Here is a 24,253-nt window from a genome sequence, read left to right on the forward strand (position 1 = left end):
CCTTAAGAATCTGGAAACAAATTCAATCTTTTTTTGATTTACCCAAAGTCTACATAGACAGTCCAATTTGTCACAACCATGCTTTCACACCTGCTTTGATGGATCCAGCCTTTTCCAGATGGAAAGCCAAAAATATTGTCTTTGTAAGGGATCTGTACTCTGAAGGTAACCTAATGTTTTTTCAACACCTACAAAAGACATACGATCTACCTTCTGCACACTTCTTCAGGTTCCTCCAGATTAGGGATTAAATCAAGACCCATATACCACACTACGAGCACATGCCCAAACACAACACACTGGACAGTCTTTGACGCCTTACACCAGGTAGCAGAGGCACAGTTTCCTTTTTATATGATATGCTAAGGGCCCATGAAGTGGTGCCCACTGACAAGTTGAAAAACTATTGGGAGCAGGAACTTAACATGGAAATTTCAATAACTGTTAGGGAGGGAATTATGGATAGAATTCACAGCAGCTCTATCAACTCTAGGCATTCTCTAATTCAATTTAAAGTAGTTCACAGACTCAATTTCTCGAAAGCCAGGCTCCATGACATATACCCCAACATTTCTCCTTTATGCGATAAATGTAATCAACAAACTGGTACTCTTACACATCAGTTTTGGTCTTGTTCTAAGCGAACTTCCTTCTGGCCTCTTATATTTGACTACATTTCAAAGGCCTTCCTTAAAACTATTACACCAGACCCACTCCTTGCCATCTTTGGTTCAGTGGTGTGTGATCCCAATATTACAAGCTTTGATGGGCAAGCCATTTCCCTCTGTACTCTGTTGGCCAGGCGCCTCATCTTGCAACTGTGGAAGTCAGACGCTGGCCCCCTATTCCAACAGTGGCTTAGGGAGTTGGGCAATATATTGCATATGGAAAGACTCCGCTATACGATCTCTAACAAAGATAGACACTTCCGAAAAACGGCAACCTCTGCTGGACAAATGGGCAGCCACCAGCGAGGGAAGACAGGCCCAATGAACAACTTCTAACACTTGAGTTCGAAACTTTTCTCTTTTTTTCCTGAACTAGTCTTGTGCATAATGTTATCTGTCAAGATTCATTCTACCCCCATATGCTGGCCTTTATTTATTTAGTATTATTTTAAAAGTATTTGTTTTATTCTTTTGTTTGTGTCTTCTTTTATTTAATTATTTTTATTTTCCTGAGGGTGGAGGGTGGGTGGGGGGCTGATGGGAGGTTGGGGATTGTTGGCTTTTTTTGTTTATGTTGTTGTAAAATCTCAGAAAATATGAAGGATGCCTTTGTAATCTTATTCTGTACAAGCCCAATGTACCCTTCATTGAATAAATATATATATATAAATAAAAAATGTCGCAATAATTTACTTGTGGCCATTGCAGACCACTACGGGGGCAGTGGCAGACCATACTTTGAGAACGACTGAGCAAAAAGTGTGGTCTCGTCATCCATTGATGGATGGTCAACGAAGTGGTGAAAATCTCCACCAGTTTGTCATAATTTGAGGCAACTGTGTTCATGACCCTGGAGGTAAAGTTCCAGTGTGTTGGAGCGCTCCTGGACATTCTAATGCAACCATGATCCTTGAGCAATGCCACTCTTGCTGGATCTGGAGAAGAACGAAGTGAACCCACCCAGGTGAACAAAGAAGTATTTTGCCTAGGGGATGGACCTGACATCCTGACTCAAGGCCAGATTGAGGCGATGGGCATAAGTGGACAAATGGTGCACTGGGTGCCACTTCTCTTACTTTAGCCTGCAAGCCATTAAGGTCAGAGGCCATGACGGCCGCACCGTCATATGTTTGCGCTACAAGTTTGTGAAAGGAAATTGAAAGAGGACAACTGTGCCTGCACAAATTGTAACTAGAACATGCATTTCCTGCTGAAAATGCGTTGGAATGCTGAAATTAATTCTTTTAAATGGCTGAAAATACAGAAATGAGAAAATACCCGCAAGCTAAAATTAATTAAAAAAATGTATGATTCACACAAAAGAGGGAGTGTGGAAGCTTGAACTGCATCATCTAACAAAGCTCAGTGCTTAAATACAATGCGGGAGAATACGTTTGAACGTTGTGAAGCAATCGAAGAAATAGCTTAATTTCAAGAGGCAGTGTGGTAGCTGAACTGCATCAACAAAGCTAAGAGCTTAAATAGCCTACAATGCGGGAGAAGCTGAAAGTTGAACTGTTAAACAGAAGAAGTAGGCTTCCAAGTTGTAACAAGAATATTAGAGTTTTAACAGCTGAAATTATAGTCGGGATAGTAATATGAGTAGCAGATGTAGCCTATCATTGAGTGTGTTTACTTGTCTTTCTTAGCAGGATTCAATGTTTTGATTGAATGAAACAAACAGCAGCTTGAATGAAAAATACAGCAGTAGGGCTGATACAGGAAGACACGGCGACACTGTTGCAGAAGGATGATAGTGCACGTTTTGTCCATGGACCATACAACGATTAATAAAAAAATAAAAAAAGTAATCGCATCACCTGTGTAAGAGACTGGCGCGTGTTTGTGTGGTTGCCACGGTGATGGTGCAGCTCTGGCTGCTAATGCGCTGAGGGCAGAGAATACCAGAAATTTAGCTAGAATCCCACCTCAAACAAGTTAGCCGAGACGCAAAACTATACGTCCAATCCAAAAAATTAAGATATTTTCTGTGACCCAAGACTCTGCCGAAACCAGAGATTTATGTCGGTGCGGTCAGAAATACGACTCTACCGGTAGTTTCTAAATCTGGTTGTTTTTGCCTTTTCTGACAAATTTGTCACCAGATTTGCATTGGACTCTATGGGGCGAGAGTTGGACTTTGTCTCGCTTTCGTGGGGCTCTGAACAAATGTGTAAGTCTTTTGGATTCCACAGACAACTGTCTACGACCAGCACAACATTAGCTATCTATTGATCCAGAAACGAAGCATGAGGAGCGAAAATTGTGGCAATGCTGGCAAACTAGAAATATGTTTTCAACGACATCCGAAGCTCCCCTCAACTCTAAGCGATTCAGTCTGCACTCCAGGCTTTCTCGTACACACCCATGTAAATCTCAGAAACGGTTTGAAAAAGTCATGAAACATAATCAGTGATATTGACAAAAGTTGAATAGATATCAAAAAGCTGAATTATTTAAAATTAGTTTATCATTTTGTCAACGTTTTAAAGTTTAAATGGTGGCTCTAGCTGAAAGATTGAGGAAGAAGGATTTGGAAGTTGAAAAAGTTTCAAGAAGTTTGAGAGGATTTGAAAGAAAACTCCATTGGAAACCCATGTTAAAAATATTATGAATATTGATTTATATTAATTCAAACATAAGAGGTACAAAGCTGAAAAGTCATAGCACCCATGGCATGAAACTGCAGAATATTTTGATAGTTGAACGGTTTTAATAGCTGAAGATTTGAAGGCGCTGAAAGGTGTCATGGAAGAAATAGAAGAAGAAGAAGCTGCTGAATAAAGATTCAAAGAACAATACTTGGAATGCTGAGGCAGCATTCCAACAATAATAATAAGTTGAATTATAGCTCTGTTCGAAAACTCTTAAAATGCGTCCTTCCTTCCTTCCTTTTAAGACAGCGAGGTCTGTTCGAAATGTCTTAAATCTTCTCTTCCTGTCTAATAAGATACCTTGAAATACGTCACATAAGTCATTTTTTAAGAGAGCATATGAGCTGCCTTGCTGTCTTAATGGCGGCACGTATTACCCATAACTCTGTGCGCGGGGTTACCATGAGCAACAAGTTAAACAGAATCCTTTGACCGCCATTGCTCTACGTTTTTACAATTCATATTTCAGCTAAATGGTACTTGTAAATCAGCATCTGAATAAAAATGTATCGAGAAGTGGGCAGTGTAGTTGCTGAAAATGTACTTATTTTATTGATGACACTCCTAATTTGTAAATTTGCTCCGACTTTTCGATAACGTACAGTAGCTAGCATCGCTGTGCAGTGCAGACATTAGCTAGTTGCTGCGTTTTATCATAATCCTATCAAATGAGTGAAATACAAACCAAATGTTAAAGTTTAAATACAGCTTAACTTGACTTAGTGTGACAAACTCAATGCAATTGACTGCCGTTTGACAAAGCGCGCTAGCGCGAGCACATAAGTACACGCAGCGCGATGACGTACATTCTGTCTTAATAGGCTGTTCGAAAACAACGGTTTTTAAGATACCTTACCCCGAAGAGAGCTGTCTCGTTAGACACCTGTCTAGTAAGACATCAAGGATTAAGACAGCTGTCGAAGTTTTCGAACAGAGCGAAAGATTCAAAGAACAATACTTGGAATGCTGAAGCAGCATTCCAACAATAAGGAGTGCATCCCTCCCTTCGGATACGTCGAAAAAGCCCATGAAACGTTCCTGTATTCTGCCCTGATCATCCACGAATTGCATTATCACAGAGCGCTGACAATGGCAGTTTATGTCCGTTGTTTCATCCAATTGCCACGAGAAGAAGGGCGCCTTATCCAAATCATTTGTTAGGACTTTATGAATAGTGCTGGATATTGCGGAAATCAAATTACTCTATCGTTTTGGACATGCCTGTGAAAAATGATGAACGTTGCATTTGTTCTTTCAGCACATGGTCATACCGTGCCATCACTCCTGCCAGCTCCCTGTAATTACCCCTATTGTCTGAATCTACCCCCTTATCATGCCCTCTGAATGACAATTCTTGCAGGAAGTAATACATTGTTTTGGACAAACTGCTTGACATGGTTAGACAGTTTGAACCTTTGGGAATGTATCCAGTCCATTTTTGTTGGGATGTTTTGCATGCCTTGACCACTTTTAGGGCGAGTAGAATTGTTTGCTTTTGCTTAGTTTACCTATTGGTGACCGGGCAAAGACGTTAGTTATACTTGCTGCAGCAACTTAATTTTGAAATGGTTTATATAAGTACAATCAGAAGAATTGTAGCTTTCCAATGATGTATGGCATGTGTAGCAGTCTAAAAAATATATTTGTTAGAATTTAGTGCGCAGTCACTGGGGGAGGAGGGGGCAGCGTTTCCGGTCCGCGGCCAGGCCCGGACCGTAAAGAGATGGCGACCCGTTTCCACAACTCGCTACTATTAAAAGTAATAGTAAAAGTAATATAATAAGTAATCTTATTATACGTCAACGACGGTACGAGCTTTCTGATCCGTATTGCCCTCTGACGTCAGCTTCAAAATGAGCGACGAGTCAGCTGCTGAGTTTTACTATCCAGATGATGCTGAAAAGATTTGTCATCAAAATTGAGGATGAAGACTAGACTCTTTGAATCACTTGTGTCGTTATTTTGTGTTGAAATTAAAGCCATTTTAGCAGAACCAAGTTGTCCGCTTTCTATCAAAAGTAATGAGTTGCTAGGCAACACATGAAACAGACTTGAGAGCCAGCTACAATTAGCCTAGAGATACCATTTATTTTCGTTTACAAAATGAAAAGAAGCTAAAAATGCCATATAATAAACTACTTACTAACCTCGACCGTTTGGTCATGTCGGGAAATATCAAAGCTCGGCATTGCCGTATCCATACGTTCCAGCCGCAGTTTGATATTTCCCGGCATGATCTCACTCTCGGTTAGTAAGTAGTTAATATAACTTTGTACAGTAAGTAATAATGTAACTTAATCACACTACTATTACAGAACAATAATAAATTATAACTAATATATAACTTTTTTTAGTAACTTCCCCCAACACTGCACACAGGTATACAAGTTCTTTACCTGCAGTTTTATTGGTCCTCTGAACTGATTGTTGCACCCTCTGCTGCTGGACCTGGAGCCAGAACCCGGTCTGGACCCTGAGCTGGGCCTGGAGCCTGTGCTGCCATTGCTGCTGTGCTCCCACTCATCCTAGAGGGGGATGGAAAGAAGGATGGAGCGAGGGATTAGTGGAGAAAGAGACAGATGGAGAGAGGTGCGTGTTTGTCTGGCTGCGTACCCTAGAGCAGGTGAAAGGGGAATATCCCATCAGCCCCTTATAGAGTGCTTACAGGGCAGGCCGTCGTAGCAAGTTAAGCCCAAGAACAGACCTCAAGATATTTAACACTAGAAGCGCAGAAGGGTCATTTTGACCCGTGAAGAGAAGTAAAAAACTTTGTCACTCAAACTCCAGGACCCTGCTTTCTTGACTTTTCCTAGATATGTGTGTTTTATTACCCAGTATTTTAAGATTTTGTAAGTCACACCAGGAAAAGCTAAATGAAGGGTATATCACTCCTGTTTACTCTTAAATAGTCTCTTAAATAGCCAAGTGTGCATGTGTAAAGCAGATAAACGTAACTAATAAAAGCATTTTTGCATGGATTCAAACATGGGTCAAACAAATCAATAGATAGCCAATAAAATCACAAAATAAAATTGACAATCTACATATGAAAGGCGAATTATTGGATACTCAAACTATAGTTTTCGATCAGTTGGTCGATAAAAGGAGCTATTGAAACCATTTCAAACATTCAATGGTCTGATAGATCCAGTTATCCTGGCAAACCAGTTATTGTTCTTTATTTATTGACAAGCCACGGTCCAAGTATTGCAAAAAAGGAGGGAAGTGTATGTTTGGAACTTCTAAGCTAGAACGATCTCTGCTTGCTCTCGTTTATCCTGCTCTCAAATGTTTGCTCCCTGAACAATACGTTGGACTGTGGCTTGTGTGTTTATATCAATGACACGTATTCTTGAGCTGTAAGTCTGCCTATCAGAATGGAACGCTTGGAATGTTGGGTAACTGGTTTTGAGTAAGCTACACCAATGAAAGGAACTGTTGAGACCTAATGCAGTGATTCACTACGCGATCGATCATGAGGGTGGATGGGATTGTATCTTTCAAACAGCCTGGAAGATGCATCCATGGGTTACTAGCTTAACAAAAAAAAGAAATCATGTGCACAATGCAGTACCTAAGATTAGCCTATTTATTCTAATTAGTCTGTAGATGTAAAGGAAACCAAACTAAACTAAATTATCTGTCAGGCTAGTTGTAGTATATAGGCCGCCTACTTGATTTATCAAATGCAACTTTCGTTGGTAACACTTTAGAATAATGGTCCGTTGTTAACAAGTAGCAATGCAGGAAGTAATAGGTAGTTCTACATTAACACCGAATTTAATACTATTAACTAATATGGAACTAAGATTAACTAAACAGTAAGTAATAGCTAATTTACAACAAAGGTAGTTCCTTGGTAGGCGGGGCCGGATCCAGGGGGGGGCTGGGGTGGGCTGTTCCCCCCCAGATTTCTGTCGCGCCCCCCCCCAAGCTCCTTCTGACTTCAGCCAAAATGGTTACATGTTAAAGCTATGAAAAAGTCTGTTAGTGCTTTCAGTAATATGCTTCTTTTTTTTTTTACCAGTGATTGTCTGGGATATAATGGGCAACGTATGTTAGAGCTCCGCATCCACGTTTACCGATAAAAGTTAAATCAATCTCGAACCTCTTGCCACTCACTTGTTCTCGAAGTTATTGTTTATCGTTCTTTTGTGGAGGGCTTTTGACGAATAGTAAAGTGTAGCATTGGTGTTTAATGTTAGACCCTGGAATTTCATACTTCTGTTTCAGTTGTAATCTTTATTTGAGATACACGGATTAAGGACGTTATCAGTGGTCGCTTCTTTTAGCTTCGTTAGCCATCGATTCTTGCGTGCGTGTTTGTACCTTCAAAGAAAAACCTTTTATCATGCATCGATTTCTGATCCCAAACCATCTACTACTGCCCCAGCGACAAGGGATATTAAACTCATACTCCAGAGCAGGCAGAGCGTGCTGGTCCAAGTGGAATCACTTCCCTGTCTTTCGGTACCAACGTTACCGCTGCTGGGTGAAGGCGAGCATGGTTTGAATCCAATGCGGCCTGTTCTGCAAACATACCCCACGCGCATTTTCATCCAAGGTCCTAGGCATCGCTCTTAAACTTGGTTAGAATACTCGGTCAAGCTACATGCATGTTTCTGCTTCCCCTGTCGACAATTTGGAGCCAGAAATTATAAAAACATCACTTTCATAGACAAAGTTTTTACCAATTGGAAAACAGCAGCGGTTTATTTTACATAGAGCTCAAAAAACTATTTTGCGCTCAAATGAATGCCCAAAATGTTTTGCTCGCACTGTGAAGGATCCTGTCCAGAATCAGATTGAACCGAGGATATGTCATGGGTTTGGGTTATACCCCGAATGTGTTTAACGTCTGGCTCCGCGCCTGATTAACACTCGGATTGTTAAGTAGACTCAAATAAGAAAATAATGGTTATATAAAGAATTATACGACCCCCTTCCGTGATCATAATGCCCCCCCCAGAAATGTTCACTGCCCCCCCAGTCAAAGCAGGCTGCATCCGGCCCTGTTGGTAGGTATTTGGTTATTACTAAATACATGTATCCTCTTGAGCAGCGGTCCCCAACCTTTTTTGCGCCACGGACCGGTTTAATGTTGAAATATTTTCACGGACCGGCCTTTAAGGCGTGGCGCATAAATACATAAAATAAAATGATACGACCGGCATACAAACGGTGGCATTTTCTAAATACAATAATAAACGTGAATCCACTGTGTACTCTTATGCAACTTTATTAGCAGCGGCCTCGTAACATCGTGCCAACAACATAACATGAATCCTTTCTGCCCTTATTATGTCCATGTCTCTGCGGCTCTGCCCCGCTCTGCCCCAAACACTCTCTGGTCGCTATGGTAATATTTAAACATGCCTTCAAAATAAGACGCAACACAAAAACAAATATTTAAGGTGCATGAAAAATACATTTATTTTTATTTTTTATAAAACTGAAATAATGTAATTATTTATTCTTTCTCTGCGGACCGGTACCAAATGACCCACGGACCGGTAAGGTCCGCGGCCCGGGGGTTGGGGACCGCTGCTCTTGAGAACTACTTGTGAACTATGACCAATTAAGAAAGAATAACCAATTAATTATTAATCACAAAAGTAACATGTCTAAAAGTGAACAATTTGGTTGTTTTACTCTGAACATGGTCAAAACTTTTCAGAAGCTTGTGCCTCAAATGGGTTCTTTGTGGAAACCAGTTTATGAATATTATATCCCCCCAAATACGTTAACTACAGGTTGAGATTTTGACTACTCTTACCAAAGGATGGACGTATGTTCTCTGTTTTTTTCAAACTGAAACATGGTATAATACAAATAATGATAATTTGTTTAAAATTGTTAATAGGAAGTGATGCTGACACATGTTTTGGATTAGTTTACTATTATGAGCTCTTGAGTGTCAGTTCAAAGACCTACCTTTATGTTATAGTAGCCGCCTGAGGAGGACTTCTTCAGGATATGAATATAAACTTTAATGTTCTCTTGTCAAAAACAATTTGCATCTTGCATTAATGTTCCGATAAGCACAAAACCAAATCTTCCAATTACAATGTTTGTTAGAATATCACTAGTGCCTCACAGAAATGTATGTATGTACCGTATGTGTCAAATTTAAAATTAGACTTATTATAGGCCTATTACTTGTGAAAACCAGTATAACTCCTCACTAATTACTCAAGTGATACCTTGTCATCCTGCAGGAACTACTTGTGATGTGGACCATTATTTTAAAGTGAAAAACATGTTAACTCCTCACTAATTAATCAAGCGTTACCTTGTTATCCTGCAGGAACTACTTGTGATGTGGACCATTATTTTAAAGTGACAAACATGCCAACTCCTCACTAATTATTGAAGCGTTACCTTGTCATCCCTCAGTAACTGTAATCTGGACCATTATTTCAAAGTGAAAAACATGTCACCTCACTAGATCTACAACATAAAACAACTGCAGTGATTGGATAACATTTTTTAAAATTATATGCACTGGATGATTTCCATGAAATCATAAAAGAAAACCCTACATAATGCAAAAATCAAGCATTTAGTAAAATATGTCTGAATTAAACATTCTTTGTTTGGCACAATGATGAAACCTAGCATTTAAACAAAAAAATCTGTATTTTGGAATGAAACATTCAACACACTCAACAAACTGTGATGATAAACTGAGTCAAACATAATGGCTAAATAAGTAGCGAGTCTAGCATTGGCCACTACTGCGAAATACAACAACAACGCAGTTCCAAAGGAATAAAAATGATGAAGGAAGAAAGAAAAAATGGCAGGACTGTCAAATAACTTGCTAAATAACCCAATTCAGAGAACAGGAACATGGCCCAAAACGCTAAGCTAGCTAACTGTTGTTGCTAGCTGTAAAGCCAGGCTATAGCTGTCGGCTAGCTTGTAAAAAGTCCCTCATACAAACTGTATAATTTTGCAATTCAAAATTCTTGTGAAATTCACCTAGTCATTGTTGTCGTCTGTTAGCCAAATACTGGATATTTACCATCAATAAAAATGTGCCACTGCCAAAGAATTTCGCGCTCCTAACTCCCTCATTGACATTGCACCAGTAAAGGTTTAGGGAAAACATGACGTGGATTCAGGACAAATAGGTTTCGGTATTTACCGATACCTATTTGATATTTTCTGAGATGCAGAAAGACCTAATAGCAGACACATCGATATTGCCCGCATAATCATACAGTAGGCCTATGATCAAATATTGGGGAGGACGTGTCCCATAATCATACAGTATGATCAAATATTGGGGGGGGACGTGTCCCATAATCATACAGGGGCGTGTTATAACGTTAATATTCATAAACTGGTTTCCACAAAGAACTCATTTCAGGCACAAGCTTTTGAAATGTTATGACCATGTTAAGAGTAAAAAAAATAACAATTGTTCACTTTTTAGACATGAATTTTGTGATTAGTAATTCATTGGTTATTCTTTCTTAATTGGTCATAGTTCACAAGTAGTTCTCAATGAAGATATATTTATTTAGTAATAATCAAATACCTACCAAGGAACTACCTTTGTACTAAATTCGCTATTACTTACTGCTTAGTTAATCTTGGTTCCGTATTAGTTAACAGTATTAACTTCAGTGTTAATGTAGAACTACCTATTACTTCCTGCATAGCTATTCATTAACAACTGACCATTATTCTAAAGTGTTACCCTTTCGTTTTACATGCGCTACTGCCCTTACAGTCCTTACCAATGTTACAGTAATGTAATAGCCTACATAAAACCAAAATACACATTCTCAACCAGTTTTATATTATTTGGGACATATTATCCATTGTGTCTTGTAATTCCGAAAGTTGTTAAATTTAATAGGCTAAGCATCAACAGGCTAAGATCAAGTGCAACTGCAGTCTAGCCTAATCCACAACGTGTTTGACATTCTTTAGCCAATAAACTACATTTTGCTGAATGATTGAAGGGCTAGACAACAAACACTCTAATGAAATAATCACGGAAATAAATGAAAGATTGACGAAGGCACGTTCATTTTAAGACTGCCTTTGCTCCGTGCAACAAGCGCCATCTAGTAATCATCACATGACCGTAACAATACCCCTGTCTGTAGACGCATAGGTCAATTTGACCCCTAACAGCGCTATAAGTAGCGGGAAATGGCTCAGCGCTTCTAGTGTTAAAGAAGTCTTCAACAATCCTAAAATGTGACAAGATCTGGTGAAAAGGCTCCGTTATCGGCTGCCAAGGTCATTTCTAATTTGTTTAACAGATTATGAAAGTTCAGATTGTAATGTTTCAAATGATGTGTCATATATCCAAATCTGAAAATAGTTTCAGAAGATACACCCAACAACGCGACGTCGTACCTTGGTCGGCTGGTTACGTTATTTTTTGGTCCCATGGACAACGTTGCCGCGGCGTCGTACCTTGGTCGGCTGGTTACGTTATTTTTGGTCCCATGGACAACGTTGCCGCGACGTCGTACCTTGGTCGGCTGGTAACGTCATTTTTAGGTCCGTGGGCAACGTTGCCACAACATTGTATCTTGGTCGGCTGGTTACGTAATTTTTTAGTCCCGTGGACAACGTTGCCGTGACGTCGTACCTTGGTCAGTTGGATACATTCATTTTGGTACCATGGGTTAAGTTGCCGTTAAGTCGCTCTTTGGTCGCAGGACAACGGATCTCGAGTGCAGTGGTTTATCATGGAGAGATCACACTGGATTGCTCTCAGTTCTGACACTTTTGTAATGTAGCCATAGTCTACATGAATTTCAATCACACAATATTAAATGTTGCTCCCAGCACGTATAAATGTAGACAATGTATGTAATTCATGTGCAGCTCAGCCCCAGCATGGTCATCAATTTTCTCATATGCAGGAGCATAGCTTTAATAAATAAAAGACTGAATTTTGAATATAATTCTTATATTCTTAACCTTAGGCCTTTATTAAAATGTAAGTATTTTATTCTTTACATGTACAAAAGCAATCAATGTGTGATGTGTAACATGATTAAGCAAACATTCTTTGTCCAGCACACCAAAGCTGTATGACGCACAATGCAAATCTGAGCTGCAATAATTTTGTAATACAAAAATGTTAAATGTGACCAAAAGGCAAGTGATTCTCAAGTTTCATTTCCAAAGACATGTCATCACAGAATATTACAATTCTTCCTTAGGAAACCTAGGTTTGCTCAGTCTGCCCCTGAGCAACAACTTTGCGCATGCCCATTTCAACGCATCTCTGAAATTGGGATTTCAGAAAAGAGTTGGCAACTGAACGCATGGATTTTCAACCGGAAATTAGCTACTTCAAAGGTGAGTTTCTTTACAGAAATAGATTTAAATATATAAACATATTTTCTGAAATCGGATGGAGCATGCTATTACGTAGTTATGGGGGAAACAAAGCTTTTCGAAGCAACGAGCTATTTGACACAATTGTCTCGAAAAAGTATCGCTTTTTCGAAGCGTTCGATACGTCTTCTCCATAGGGACATCTGCTTGACAGTTTATGGTATGGCGACTGTATCGAGCGATGGAAGGAATCAAGTGACGTCAAGTCCTCGAGACGTCAGTCTCATAATCGTCATTGACAACTTGATAAATAAAGGTTATGTGACAAATGTTTTGATTTGCAAGTGTCAAAAATATGTTATCATATATATTGTTGTCTTATAAACAACGTAACGTCTTTGCTACTTCACGTTTATGATATTTATTTTTGGGTTCTTATAACATTAATTACACGTATTCTTCAACTGAGTATGTCCTCGTGGTAAGAGCCCACCCCCTTACTCAAATGTAGTGAGATCGCATCCCCTCACCCTATTTTAGTAGAAGTATATGGTAAAATAATATATTACTAGATGATAATGTAAGCTAGCGGTTAAGGTTTTGGAACATGCTTTTGCAACCGGGAAAGGGATGGCCACATTTGAAGGCTGGTAAAACTAGAGAAAGATGTAGGCTATGTGCTTGTGTACACCTACTATCTCATATCTGTATCTAGCTCTGTCTATCTAGCTCTGGCAATCTATCTGCATCTCTGGTTCTGTCAATGAATGTAGTGTCCTTAAATAGGCCTGTCTCCTCTTTATAACCTACGAATATTAGTGATGTCTGATGTCTTGTAAAGGCCATTATATGCTACTCCGTACTATACGATTACGGACACATGGGAAGGGCCTACGCATAGTTGGAACGCCCTGAAACGCCCTCTCCGTCGTCTGCGGGGCCGACGGAGACCTTTCCCGTGCACCGTTTAAATTCCTGTCGATCCGTCGTGCCGTGCTGTACGCGACGGATACCCCTTGGCCGTGATTGGTCCGCTACGACATCATTTCCAAATGACATCATTTCCGACTTTGACAGAAAGGCGTTTACTCTAAGGTCGTCTTTTTGAAAGACGTCTGTGATGAGAACTTCTTGGAGAGAAATTTTATTGTGAGCTAGTTTATGCTCTACTCTAGCGAATTCAGAAACGTGAGTTTGTTGTCTGTGCACTGACTGCCACAGTTTAGTGACCTAGAGTAGTACATCGTAGTTTTGACTGTAGCCTACATACAGTTTGTATGGATCTTTTTGTTTCCAATTATATCAGTCTTTTTGTTTATCATTTTTCACATTGGATTATACACTTGGTGGAGAAATGAATTCACAAAACCAGAGCCTTGTCTATATCGCAGGGGTGTCAAACCCATTTTCACCGAGGGCCACATCAGCATGTTTGCCGTCAAAGGGCCAGTTGTAACTACGATGTAACGTCAGTAACGATGTAAAAACATGGTGTTTTTGTTGTAGCTTTTGTGAACATAGGGCATATTATGCTGCAATTTAAGTCCGCCTTTTAATTCTTGGACAAGCTGCTGTTTTTCTTGGAGGATACATTTGCAAATTTTTCTCAGTGTTTGGTGACAAAATGCAAGCGCGCATAGCGCAAGAGTAAAACTTGTTTTGCCCTTCCTGAACGCAGAATAGCTTTTTGAGCTTTATGTAAAATAAACATTGCCGTTTTCCAATAGGTAAAACCTTGTCTAATGAAGGTGATGTCTTCATCATTGCTGGCTCCAAATTGTCGATAAGGGAAGCAGAAACATGCTAGCTTGGCTGAGTACTCTAACCAAGTTCGAGAGCGATACCAACTCGGGTTGAATGCCCGAGGACCTTGGCTGAAAATGCACATGGGGTACGTTCGCAGAACCGGCTGCATTGGAGTGCTGTCATTCAAACCATGCTCGCCTTCACCCAGTTAAACTTTGCGTTTAACACTGATGTGCACACACTGCTTTCTAGAGGCGGGATGTCGTCACTTTGCCGTAACACAATTGAAATGCATGGTGAGAGATGTCGTTTATGGTCAATGCACGCTGTAAAGCAGCGTAGACTTATTTCAATAGCCCATTAATCTTCCGCGGGCCACATAAAATGACGCGGCGGGCCTTGAGTTTGTCTTTAATATAATATTATGTGACTGCACCTGCTGCACTCATCGTCTGACTAGTGACAGCTGGTAAGAGTGTCACACGTGTGATGAGAAGTGGGAGATAAACAACGACGATTTCTAACTTACAAAGACGCAACAAAGCAACGTGTTTTCGACAAAAAAACGCTTCTCCACCTACTGTTCTGGCGGTGAATTGTTTTCAGCACCCCCAGCCTTCGGAGAACCATAAAGGCAACAGAAATGCTAATTAATCCGTCCTATCCGGCGGCCCGCCCATCCGTAACGGAGTCGGAGTACCATACTGGCACCTTAAGCGTTTGAATAAAACGCCGTTTGTCTCAGCTGCTCGTGTGACGTCCGATGCTTCGGACGTCACTTCGACACTTTGACTCTGATCACGTGGTTTTTGCCCATTTGAAGCCACGCTCGACACGTTTGTATCGGTACAAATTGTTTCGAAAGGTCGATACCGCTTCGTGAGCACGGTATCGAGCGTAACATCACTACTATGACGTATAGGTTTGAAATTTAGGCTATTTAGCCTGGTTATCTGTTTCAGATTCACATTGTTTACGTTAGGATTTCGCTAGCTTGGCCTACTAGTAGTAAAGCTAGTATAATGTACTGAGGTAAGACTAAACCCTCCATAAAGTTATGTTTAGATACTGAAAATGCATACAAAGTTTAGCGTCTCACAAATCACCCACAAAAGAATCAGTGAAAATAAACGTTCAGAACTGTTTGAAAAAACCTTGTCCGAAAATAGTTTATTTAGACCTGGATTTTCAAAGGCTGTGGAGCTAGCGCGTGGCTGGTCACATTTTGATCAGTCGGTCATGGCAATGCACAGCAATGGCGTCTATAAAAGTATCATGTCACTAATTCTTCAATTTGTACATGACATCTGTTTTTGGATAAGTGTATTCGTTTTAAGCTTAAGATGCGTGAGTTCTAAATATTTCCGACGCTTCCACATTGAGTTTTTTCCTAAACGGCAGCTAGGTAGCTTTAATTAGCTCCCGTTACCTAGCAACCCAGCATAATACTCGTAGCAATGCTCCTACCTGCTAGTGTTACTTGTTAGCCTACTAATTGTACATTTTGAAGCCATAGCGTTTGTCACATTGTTTGTCTATCGGAAAAAAGTCGGTTTTAATGTTCAGAATCACACACGTGTGACGCTACGCTGTGGGGCCCTGCTTTCGAACGATCACACATGTCCTTTTATATTTGTATCAAAATGCTAATAATATGTACTTAAACTACATTCCACTTTCATTTCTGTACAGAGTATCCTACCACCATCACACGGCCTAGCACTGTGTCCCAGGGAAATTATGGTAAAGTAATGAATGACCGTTTTTAACAGTGACAATAATTGTATGAACCATGGCAACCCTAAAGGCTATGTTTTGAAGCAAAAGCATGACCGAAAACTTTTGCATCACCAGACCCCTAGGTGTCAACTCTGGTCTGGTGGAGGAGAATCCATATGGGGTCCAGGAAAACTGCTGGCAGCCAGGCAAGTGCAAATATAAGACACTCAAAGCTTCTCAATAGCATTGCCAACTCATTGTGCGGCATACTTAAGTTGTTCTGGTCGTGGCAGGGGGATACATATTTGTCAAAACAACAAATGTTGTCTTACTAATGCTTTGTATACAACCATTCAAGGTAACATGTGCTATTTACATCAATGTTACAGCTAATCTAGAAGAACCACAGTGTATGCCAATCATGTCAACTCTTGCAAACTTGTTTTACTTGTCTTTACTGACAGACACATTACAGGTTATGTTCCAGAAGATGGAGACATTGGAGGAGAACCAGCGAGAGCCTCTCCTATTCAGGCGACGACAGGGCAAACACGCTGAAGAGGTGCCAGTGATGGACCTACAGGTGGCCCAAACACAGGCTGAACTCCAAGACCTTGAGGAGCGCCTTAAGGTGCTGGAGTTCCGAAAGTGTGGTAGGTGTTTTGAGATGCTGTGAACTATGGCTTACACGCAGCGTTCAACGTTCAAATTGGTGCTAACAATAAGTTAATGACTTCTAATTGCAGATGCTGTGATGAAGTGGAAGACGGGACTAGGAGAGAAGGCTGTGGAGCTCCTCACAGCGTAGACATTCAAACACGCCCCAGCAGCCCATTCAAAACAAGCCAGGTGAATGAATGATGATTGCAGCTTCCCAATCCAACCTTTCACATGGCTATGTGACCAAAAACTAGAATCCCATAATATTTTTTGATGATGTATATTATTCTAGATGTGATTTTTTAATGACTTGTATAGCCCCTTTCATACGTGCAATTATGTTGATAGGACACCAACTTATTTTGTGCTTCATTGTCAGGGCCAACAGACAGGACCTGTAGCGGGGACTGGCAGAAGATGTTCATTCACTGTTTGGCACTTTGTTTGAAATAAAATGACTGAATGTTACATGGAAATCCTGCCTTGTTTATGATTAGTTTGAGTTAGGCTACACACCACACAAACATAGTCCTCCTGAAGTTGGCTATGTAGTCTATTATACAAACAAGTAGCATTTGGGGCAAATGAGGTCTGCATATGAACCACCCAAATATAAGCAATAGAATTGAGAAATATAGGTTAGTAATTAAGGTCGCAGTTACGGACTGGCAACGTCGGAAATTAAGTTGCTAGGAGGTCGCGGTTACGGACTGGCAACGTCGGAAAATAACGTTGTGACGACGTCGCGGTTACGGACTGGCAACCTCAGAAAGTTAGTTGCTAGGAGGTTGCGGTTACGGACTGGCAACGTCACAGGATGACGTTGCGGCAACCTACTGGCGCCCCACAGATGCACGGTCCCGCAACGTCGCGGCAACGTATGTTGGCTCAACGAGTGACGTTGCGGCAAGGTAACTGTGTTAGCTGGGAAAGTACTTTTGAAAAGTGACAAACAAAAAATCTATACTACATTTATTCGAATTGGATATCTTCATAAACACGGGTTTCACCTATCATACAATGAAAAGGAACAGGTTTTTTATTTAACCACTTTTTATAAGAATGTACATTTACTCACTGAGTAACTTGATTTGTAATTTGTCAACTCCATCTGACACATGATTTATTTTATTTTTTTGTGTTTGATCAATTCAACAACACTGTAAAGTCTCAAAGTGTGTAGTAATGGTGTGCCTGAGCAAGGTTAAGTGATAAATTGCATTGTATACACTTTTAATATTATTTTACATAGTTTTGGAATTAGCCATCTTAAATTACCTTCATTTAGTTTACAAATTTTTTCATTTTTAATATATACAAATCAGTGGTTTTGTGCACACAAGACACTGATGCGTGTATATAAGTTGGTGTTTTGATGTATGAACGCACTCAATTGAACAAAATAAACATACATTTTTTAATAAAAATGAAAAACCTCCATCTTGGAGTATTGACACAAAATTGACGGTGTTGACACCAAATTCATGGTGTTGACAAACTAATCAAGAATCCAACAGATTAAAGATATTTAACTAGTTTTGACTTGGCAAAGGGAGAGAGTATCAAGGAAAAGGGTATCAAACTTAAAACAAAGAGTACCTGATGGCAGGTAGCTTACATGTCAACACCATCAGACAACATTTCTGACAGAGCTGACATCTGTGGGAGTTGACAAAACTCAAGTTGACAAAAAAAAAGTTTATCAACTTAATGATGTCTAGTAAATGATAGCAATTTAGATTTCTCAGTTGCCAGCAGCCACTAAACTAGACCAAAATAACAACTTTTATTTATATAAACATTTACATTTAGTCATTTAGCAGACGCTCTTATCCGGAGCGACTTACAGTAAGTACAGGGACATTCCCCCCGAGGCAAGTAGGGTGAAGTGCCCAATTAACAACGTAAATAGGCACGGCGGGGAATCAATCCGGCAACCTTCTGATTACTAGCCCGACTCCCTCACCGCTCAGCCATCTGACTCCCTATAATCTGGATATTTTCTTTTAATTGCGTCCGATTTATGTGGAGCAAAACATTTGGGGCTTAGCCCAAACGTAGGTCCTAGTATTTTTAATGTGAGTGTAAATAGAGAACTCAACCAGTAATGCTAGTGTGCAAAGCGCGCAAGCAAATAGTTTTGCATTAATTTGAGCACATAGTAGTTTTTTGAGCTTTATATAATATACACATTACGTTGGACTCATATTGTTATATTTGCCGAATGTATTTAACTACGATTAACTATGAATTACATTATGATATTTAACTTGAATGTATCAATTTTGGACACATTTGTGTAGAGAATTATGTTACTAAGGCCCAATCCCAATGTCCGAAACCTGTCATGTCATGCCATCATCTACCGCTTGTCCGGGAGTCGGGTTGCGGGGAGGTGCAGACTTCCCTCTCCCCGGCCACTTCCACCAGCTCTTTCTGGGGGACCCCGAGGCGTTCCCAGGCCAGCCGTGAGACATAGTCCCTCCTGAGTCTTCCCCGGGACCTCTTCCCAGCGGGACATGCCCAGAACACCACACCAGGGAGGCGTCCAGGAGGTATTCTAATCAGATGCCCGAGCCACCTCAGCTGGCTCCTCTCGACGCAGAGGAGCAGCGGTTCTACTCTGAGCCCCTCCCGGATGACCGAGCTTCTCACCATATCTCTAAGGGAGAGCCCGGACACCCTGCAGAGAAAGCTAATTTTGTCTGCTTGTATTTGCGATCTCGTTCTTTCGGTCACTTCCCCCAGTTTGTGTCCCTCCAGGACTCTACGGAGGGTATAGCGCTCGTCCACTGTTCCACGGCCAGGACGAAAACCACATTGCTCCTCCTGAATCCGAGGTTCGACAATCCGACAGACCCTCCTCTCCAGGACCCCTGAATAGACTTTCCCAGGGAGGCTGAGTGTGATCCCCCTCCGGTCCCCCTTTTTAAAGAGGGGAACCACCACCCCGGTCTGCCAGTCCAGAGTAACTGCCCCCGATGTCCACGCGATGTTGCAGAGTCGTGTCAACCAAGACAGCCCTACAACATCCAGAGCCTTAAGGAACTCCGGGCGGACCTCATCCACCTCAGAGACCCTGCCACCGCGGAGCTTTTCCACCACCTCGGCGACCTCAGCCCCAGAGATAGAAGGGCCCCCCCCGATGTCCCCAGACTCTGCCTCCACATCAGAAAGTGTGTTGGTGGAATATGTCCGAAACCTTCCGGTTCTAAAATGACACAACACCGTCATTTTTCTGTCATACTGAAATACACGTTACATCATGTTTGGGATTAGTGACAGGCCATTCGAGGCTTTTCAAAACACTTGCGCATGTGCGACCTACACATTTTGAATTAATTGGGTGTGCACAATGTCAGCACACGTTAGCAACAACGCATAGTCAGACAAAGACGTTCTAGTCAGACAGCAATATCAGTGTTCCTTCTGTATTAGTACTGTAGCTAAAAGTCTAGGAAAGTTAGGGGTATTTTTCACTAGGTACCTATAAACCTAGCTAAAAGTCGAGGAAAGTTTAGGCTATTTTTCGCTAAGTTCTTACGAACGTCGTAATCTGCCAGACAAGTGGGTTCCCCTTCGTTCTTTTGGTGAGCAGTTTCACGAGCCCTTGTTACCTGGCGTCATGGAGCCTACCACTAAATACTTATTTAGCACTAACGTTGCTACTGTATCCCACTATATTCTTCATTAACTACCAGCATCAAATGATAATAAACAATATATTTAAAAGATATATAATTTTTAGGGGTGCTGAGATTAAATTTAGGGGTGCTTGAGCACTCCTAAAAGGGGTCTAAACCATTCCCACTAAATTGTACCCTCTCTAGTTACATTAATAAATGCATTGCAGGTCAATATAAGGTGTGCCCCTAAATGTTCTGCTTGCGCTCCTAAAATTCAGTCAGGGGCTACTGTGCTCCTAGTAAAAAAAGTTAGTCCGGAGCCCTGCTTATAGCTAATTCTACATGGAGATCTCAAGGATGCCTGTGGTAGAACGGAATTATTGGCGTCCTGCAATGCAGATGGCGTGATATCTAATACGGCAGTGATGGCTTTAATCCAACAATACCATTAAGACAAAATATGATTTTCTAACTGTTTGAGACGATGAACTCAGTGTAAAGCTGTTACAAATTCATATATATATATATTTTTTTTTTTATACACACAACAGCACACAAACGAACAAACAGGATTTCGCTAATTGCACACAAGTAACTAACGCTCTAACTGTCTCTAACTCTCTCAAACTCAAACAAATCTCTGAATCAAGGTCTCAAGCATTCAAAACCTTTGGCTTTGCCACCTCATTTTATACCCCAACAGGTCAGTCTTTTGGCAAGTACGAGACAGGTTTAGTTCAAGATCACGTCACAAAAAGTTTCAAAACACTTTGACACATGACCGGAAGTGTTTTTAAAACCCGTCTGTTGTAAAACCCGAGTGTTGAATGTGTCGGGACAGTATCGACACCGTAGTACCGAGCGGACCATCACTATTTGGGATGGTGGGCACATTTGTTACAATGGCTTATGTAGCTTATGCTGTAGTTTTAACGTTAGCCTATACCTCGGTTAGAAGGGGAGAGAGAGAAAGAGAGCATCTTGCAAGTATCATGTCAAAACTAAAATTGACTGAATATCCTAGTTTAATATAGTTACAAATGAATATGCAAGTGGTTTGTCAAAACACGATTACCCCCAAAAACATTTTTACGATGCCAGTACAACTCGATGTAAAAGAGGATTTGCGAGTGACAAAGCTGAAAATTTGGGGTATTTCACACTGTTCCTTAAGGTCTCCGAATAGGGTGTGTAACATTGGTTGGGTTGAAAATGGCCACAATGGCTGTTCTATGCCCCCTGATAGATCCTCTGAAATTTTCCCGGGAAAAAACACTAGCTTTTCTCCTTTTATGGTATGCTCATTAATATTTAGATGAGCTGCGCGCTGATTGGTTGGTTTTCAACAAGTGAAGCTGGGGAGCAAAAGCGCAACACGGCCAACAGCACTCACTGAAACACCGAAGGTGCCTTTCTCCAGTTCTTTCAAATAGATAATCAAGACAGGCGTTAGCAATAGGCCAGACTGCTATTCGTTTTCTGGCTATTTTTTCGGAAGCGTCCCTTCTAATTTGCAAAGAAATGTTTGTGTTTAGAAACGTATTTAGCATTCTACCTATGCTAGATACAGGAGACGTTAGGATTGCTTATCACTTTAACAACAAAATCATACTGTACTTACAGCTTGCGGTTACGATGAGCATACAGTCGGAACCTCTTTTCAGGTTCTTTGCAAATTCTGCTTGAAATTGTCCACGGTTGTCAAAACTGTCTTGGGTGAAATGTTCAGAGCAAATGAATAATTGAGTGTCGAACTTCGCCGGGATCTTCTCATAGACAAACAGCAGCCATGCCTGTCGAATGTTTGGCTCCTTGGGAAGACTATAAGTGTTAGCCTTCCCTGTACAGCCCGGAACACAGCATTTACGACCATGGTCAATTTTCAATATCCTTGTTATAATTCAAAACGTTCTTCTTTGTAATTCCTTAGACGTAGCCAACACAGAGCAGCGCACAGCTAAACTAGTATCGGAGATCTACACTACCTCGAGCTGGTCTGGATGTCATTTTTGGGGCGTGACAAAGATACAGACCACAGCCAAAAAAGGTGGTGGCTTTGTTGAAAAGCTAGCGTTTTACGACTATGACCAGGTAAAATCGGTTTTGCAATCAATCGCCAGTTTTCTCCCTTTAATTCGAACGGCAGTTTCCCAGAGTTAACTTTGTGTATGTGTAATGTGTGTGTTATACACATGTAGGTGCTTGACTGTATTGTTTTGACAAATGTCATCCTCATCAACATCAGTTATTTATGTCCCCAAAGTGCAAAAATGTGTGTTAACCTTTGTCTGTCAGAGGACACCCCCATCCCCATAACTGTACACACACACACAGAACTCACTGGTTTGGAAGATCCTCTCCCCCGCGAAGATGACCAACTCCCGTCTTTTTTGTTCTTGCAGTCCTCTGTCCACTTGTTTAGAGACAGGGGGGTGGGGGTATAGAGATTTAAGGGCAGTCATGGATCGAGTAGAATAATAATTTCATAGGCATAACACACCACAATCACCTGTTTGTCTACATTTTTACATATTTGACAATACAATCAGTCAATTAAGTCAAGGAACATTGAACTAACTTGACTAAGTCAAATTAACTAATGTCAGAGTGGCGTTTTAGTTGTCATTAGTTTTAGGGAATAGGGCTTGCTTAGAATTAGTATCAGCATAGCGTATACAAATTAACTGGCTAACTAGCCGGTGGAACTAAGCCTTGCTTTTCATAAAAATATCGAAATAACCTTATAGGGACGAGTGAGTACAACATTATCTGTATCTTTTACAACCAACTAAATTAATTGTATCCGTACTCGGAATGGGCGTGGCTTGAACCGGAAGTTGGCAGGGCAAAAGCAGAAGTTTTTTTTAAGCCTAAAATTGATATGGGTTGACCAGAGGTTGTTATATTTAGGGGAAAACTGTTTACAGAACAGCCTCAGAATTGAGCTTCGGATCATGTTTTGATAAAAGAAAATCTAATAAACTGGTAGAAGCAGTGAGTCCTGCAGTGAGCTGTAAACTTGCAACTGCACTGTGTCCAGTTTGAGCCAAGTTCTCAAAGTAACTCGGCTAGGAAGGTAACAAGCTGACATAGCTGTGAAGATGGCATTATTGTGTCTGTTTAGGCAGCAGAACTGCAGCAGGCTGTGAACAGTAGGCGAGGAGATCCGTATGTAGCTGGCCTATCACAAAACGGCATGGACAGACACAGCTAGCAGCCAGGGTTCTAAATTAACTTTTTTGATCACCATGTGACAATCAGAATCAGAATTTCCACTAGCCAAATTATTTGGTATTTAATGCCTTGACTTTAAAATGATTAGTTAGGGCTGCACGATTATGGCCAAAATGATAATCACGATTATTTGGATCAATATTGAGATCACGATTAATTATCACGATTATTTGTTGATTTTAACCTAATCAAATTTTATTGTCACAATGCATTGTACCTGTATAATGCATGTGGGGGACAAGTGGATTTTTTTGAAAGGCAAGTGGAAGAGAAATTTACTTGCCCCACTGGACAAGTTAAAACTCACACAAAATAAAATGCCACGTTACTTCATCTTTTGTTCCACTCATTACGTGTATTTTACCGATTTTATTTGACAGAATTCTGCATTAGCAAAACACAGATCTGTGTTCGCTCGAGTGGCTTAATTCCAAGATCTCTACAGACCTTGCAGCTAATTTAATGCTCAACGATTGAACGGGGGCTTATTACTTGAAAGAGGAATTGGAAAACTGTGCCTAGCTCAAGGAGGCTAATGGCTAGTAGAACATAACATTTCAGAATAATTTTAGTAAATCAAGCAGCGCTGCAAGACCCAGTTAAATGTTATACAGCTAGCAAACTAACGTTA

General features: G+C 40.7%; 1 protein-coding gene and 1 long non-coding RNA gene across 7 annotated transcripts in view; one reads left to right on the forward strand and one right to left on the reverse strand.

The window, feature by feature from the left end:
* The window catches only part of ctif (CBP80/20-dependent translation initiation factor), a 170,792-nt gene that overhangs the window by 101,971 nt on the left and 44,568 nt on the right, over positions 1-24,253 (reverse strand). For 5 of the 6 annotated variants that reach the window (XM_084693259.1, XM_084693258.1, XM_084693261.1 and 2 more), the window contains exons 3-4: positions 22,730-22,801; positions 5,719-5,847 (exon numbers count right to left, since the gene is read on the reverse strand). In XM_084693259.1, the coding sequence (XP_084549385.1) occupies positions 5,719-5,847; positions 22,730-22,801 (201 nt within the window). The remainder of the gene's footprint in view (positions 1-5,718; positions 5,848-22,729; positions 22,802-24,253) is intronic. The other variant, XM_084693260.1, reaches the window with a different exon arrangement.
* On the forward strand, positions 14,765-17,238 carry LOC146220776 (uncharacterized). The gene is made up of 5 exons (XR_014750833.1): positions 14,765-16,126; positions 16,238-16,308; positions 16,567-16,755; positions 16,849-16,951; positions 17,142-17,238. It is a non-coding gene; the product is annotated as an uncharacterized LOC146220776 (long non-coding RNA).

Source organism: Hypomesus nipponensis, chromosome 27 (assembly GCF_054491055.1).
Source record: "Hypomesus nipponensis isolate SF chromosome 27, ASM5449105v1, whole genome shotgun sequence".
Classification (NCBI taxonomy): domain Eukaryota; kingdom Metazoa; phylum Chordata; class Actinopteri; order Osmeriformes; family Osmeridae; genus Hypomesus; species Hypomesus nipponensis.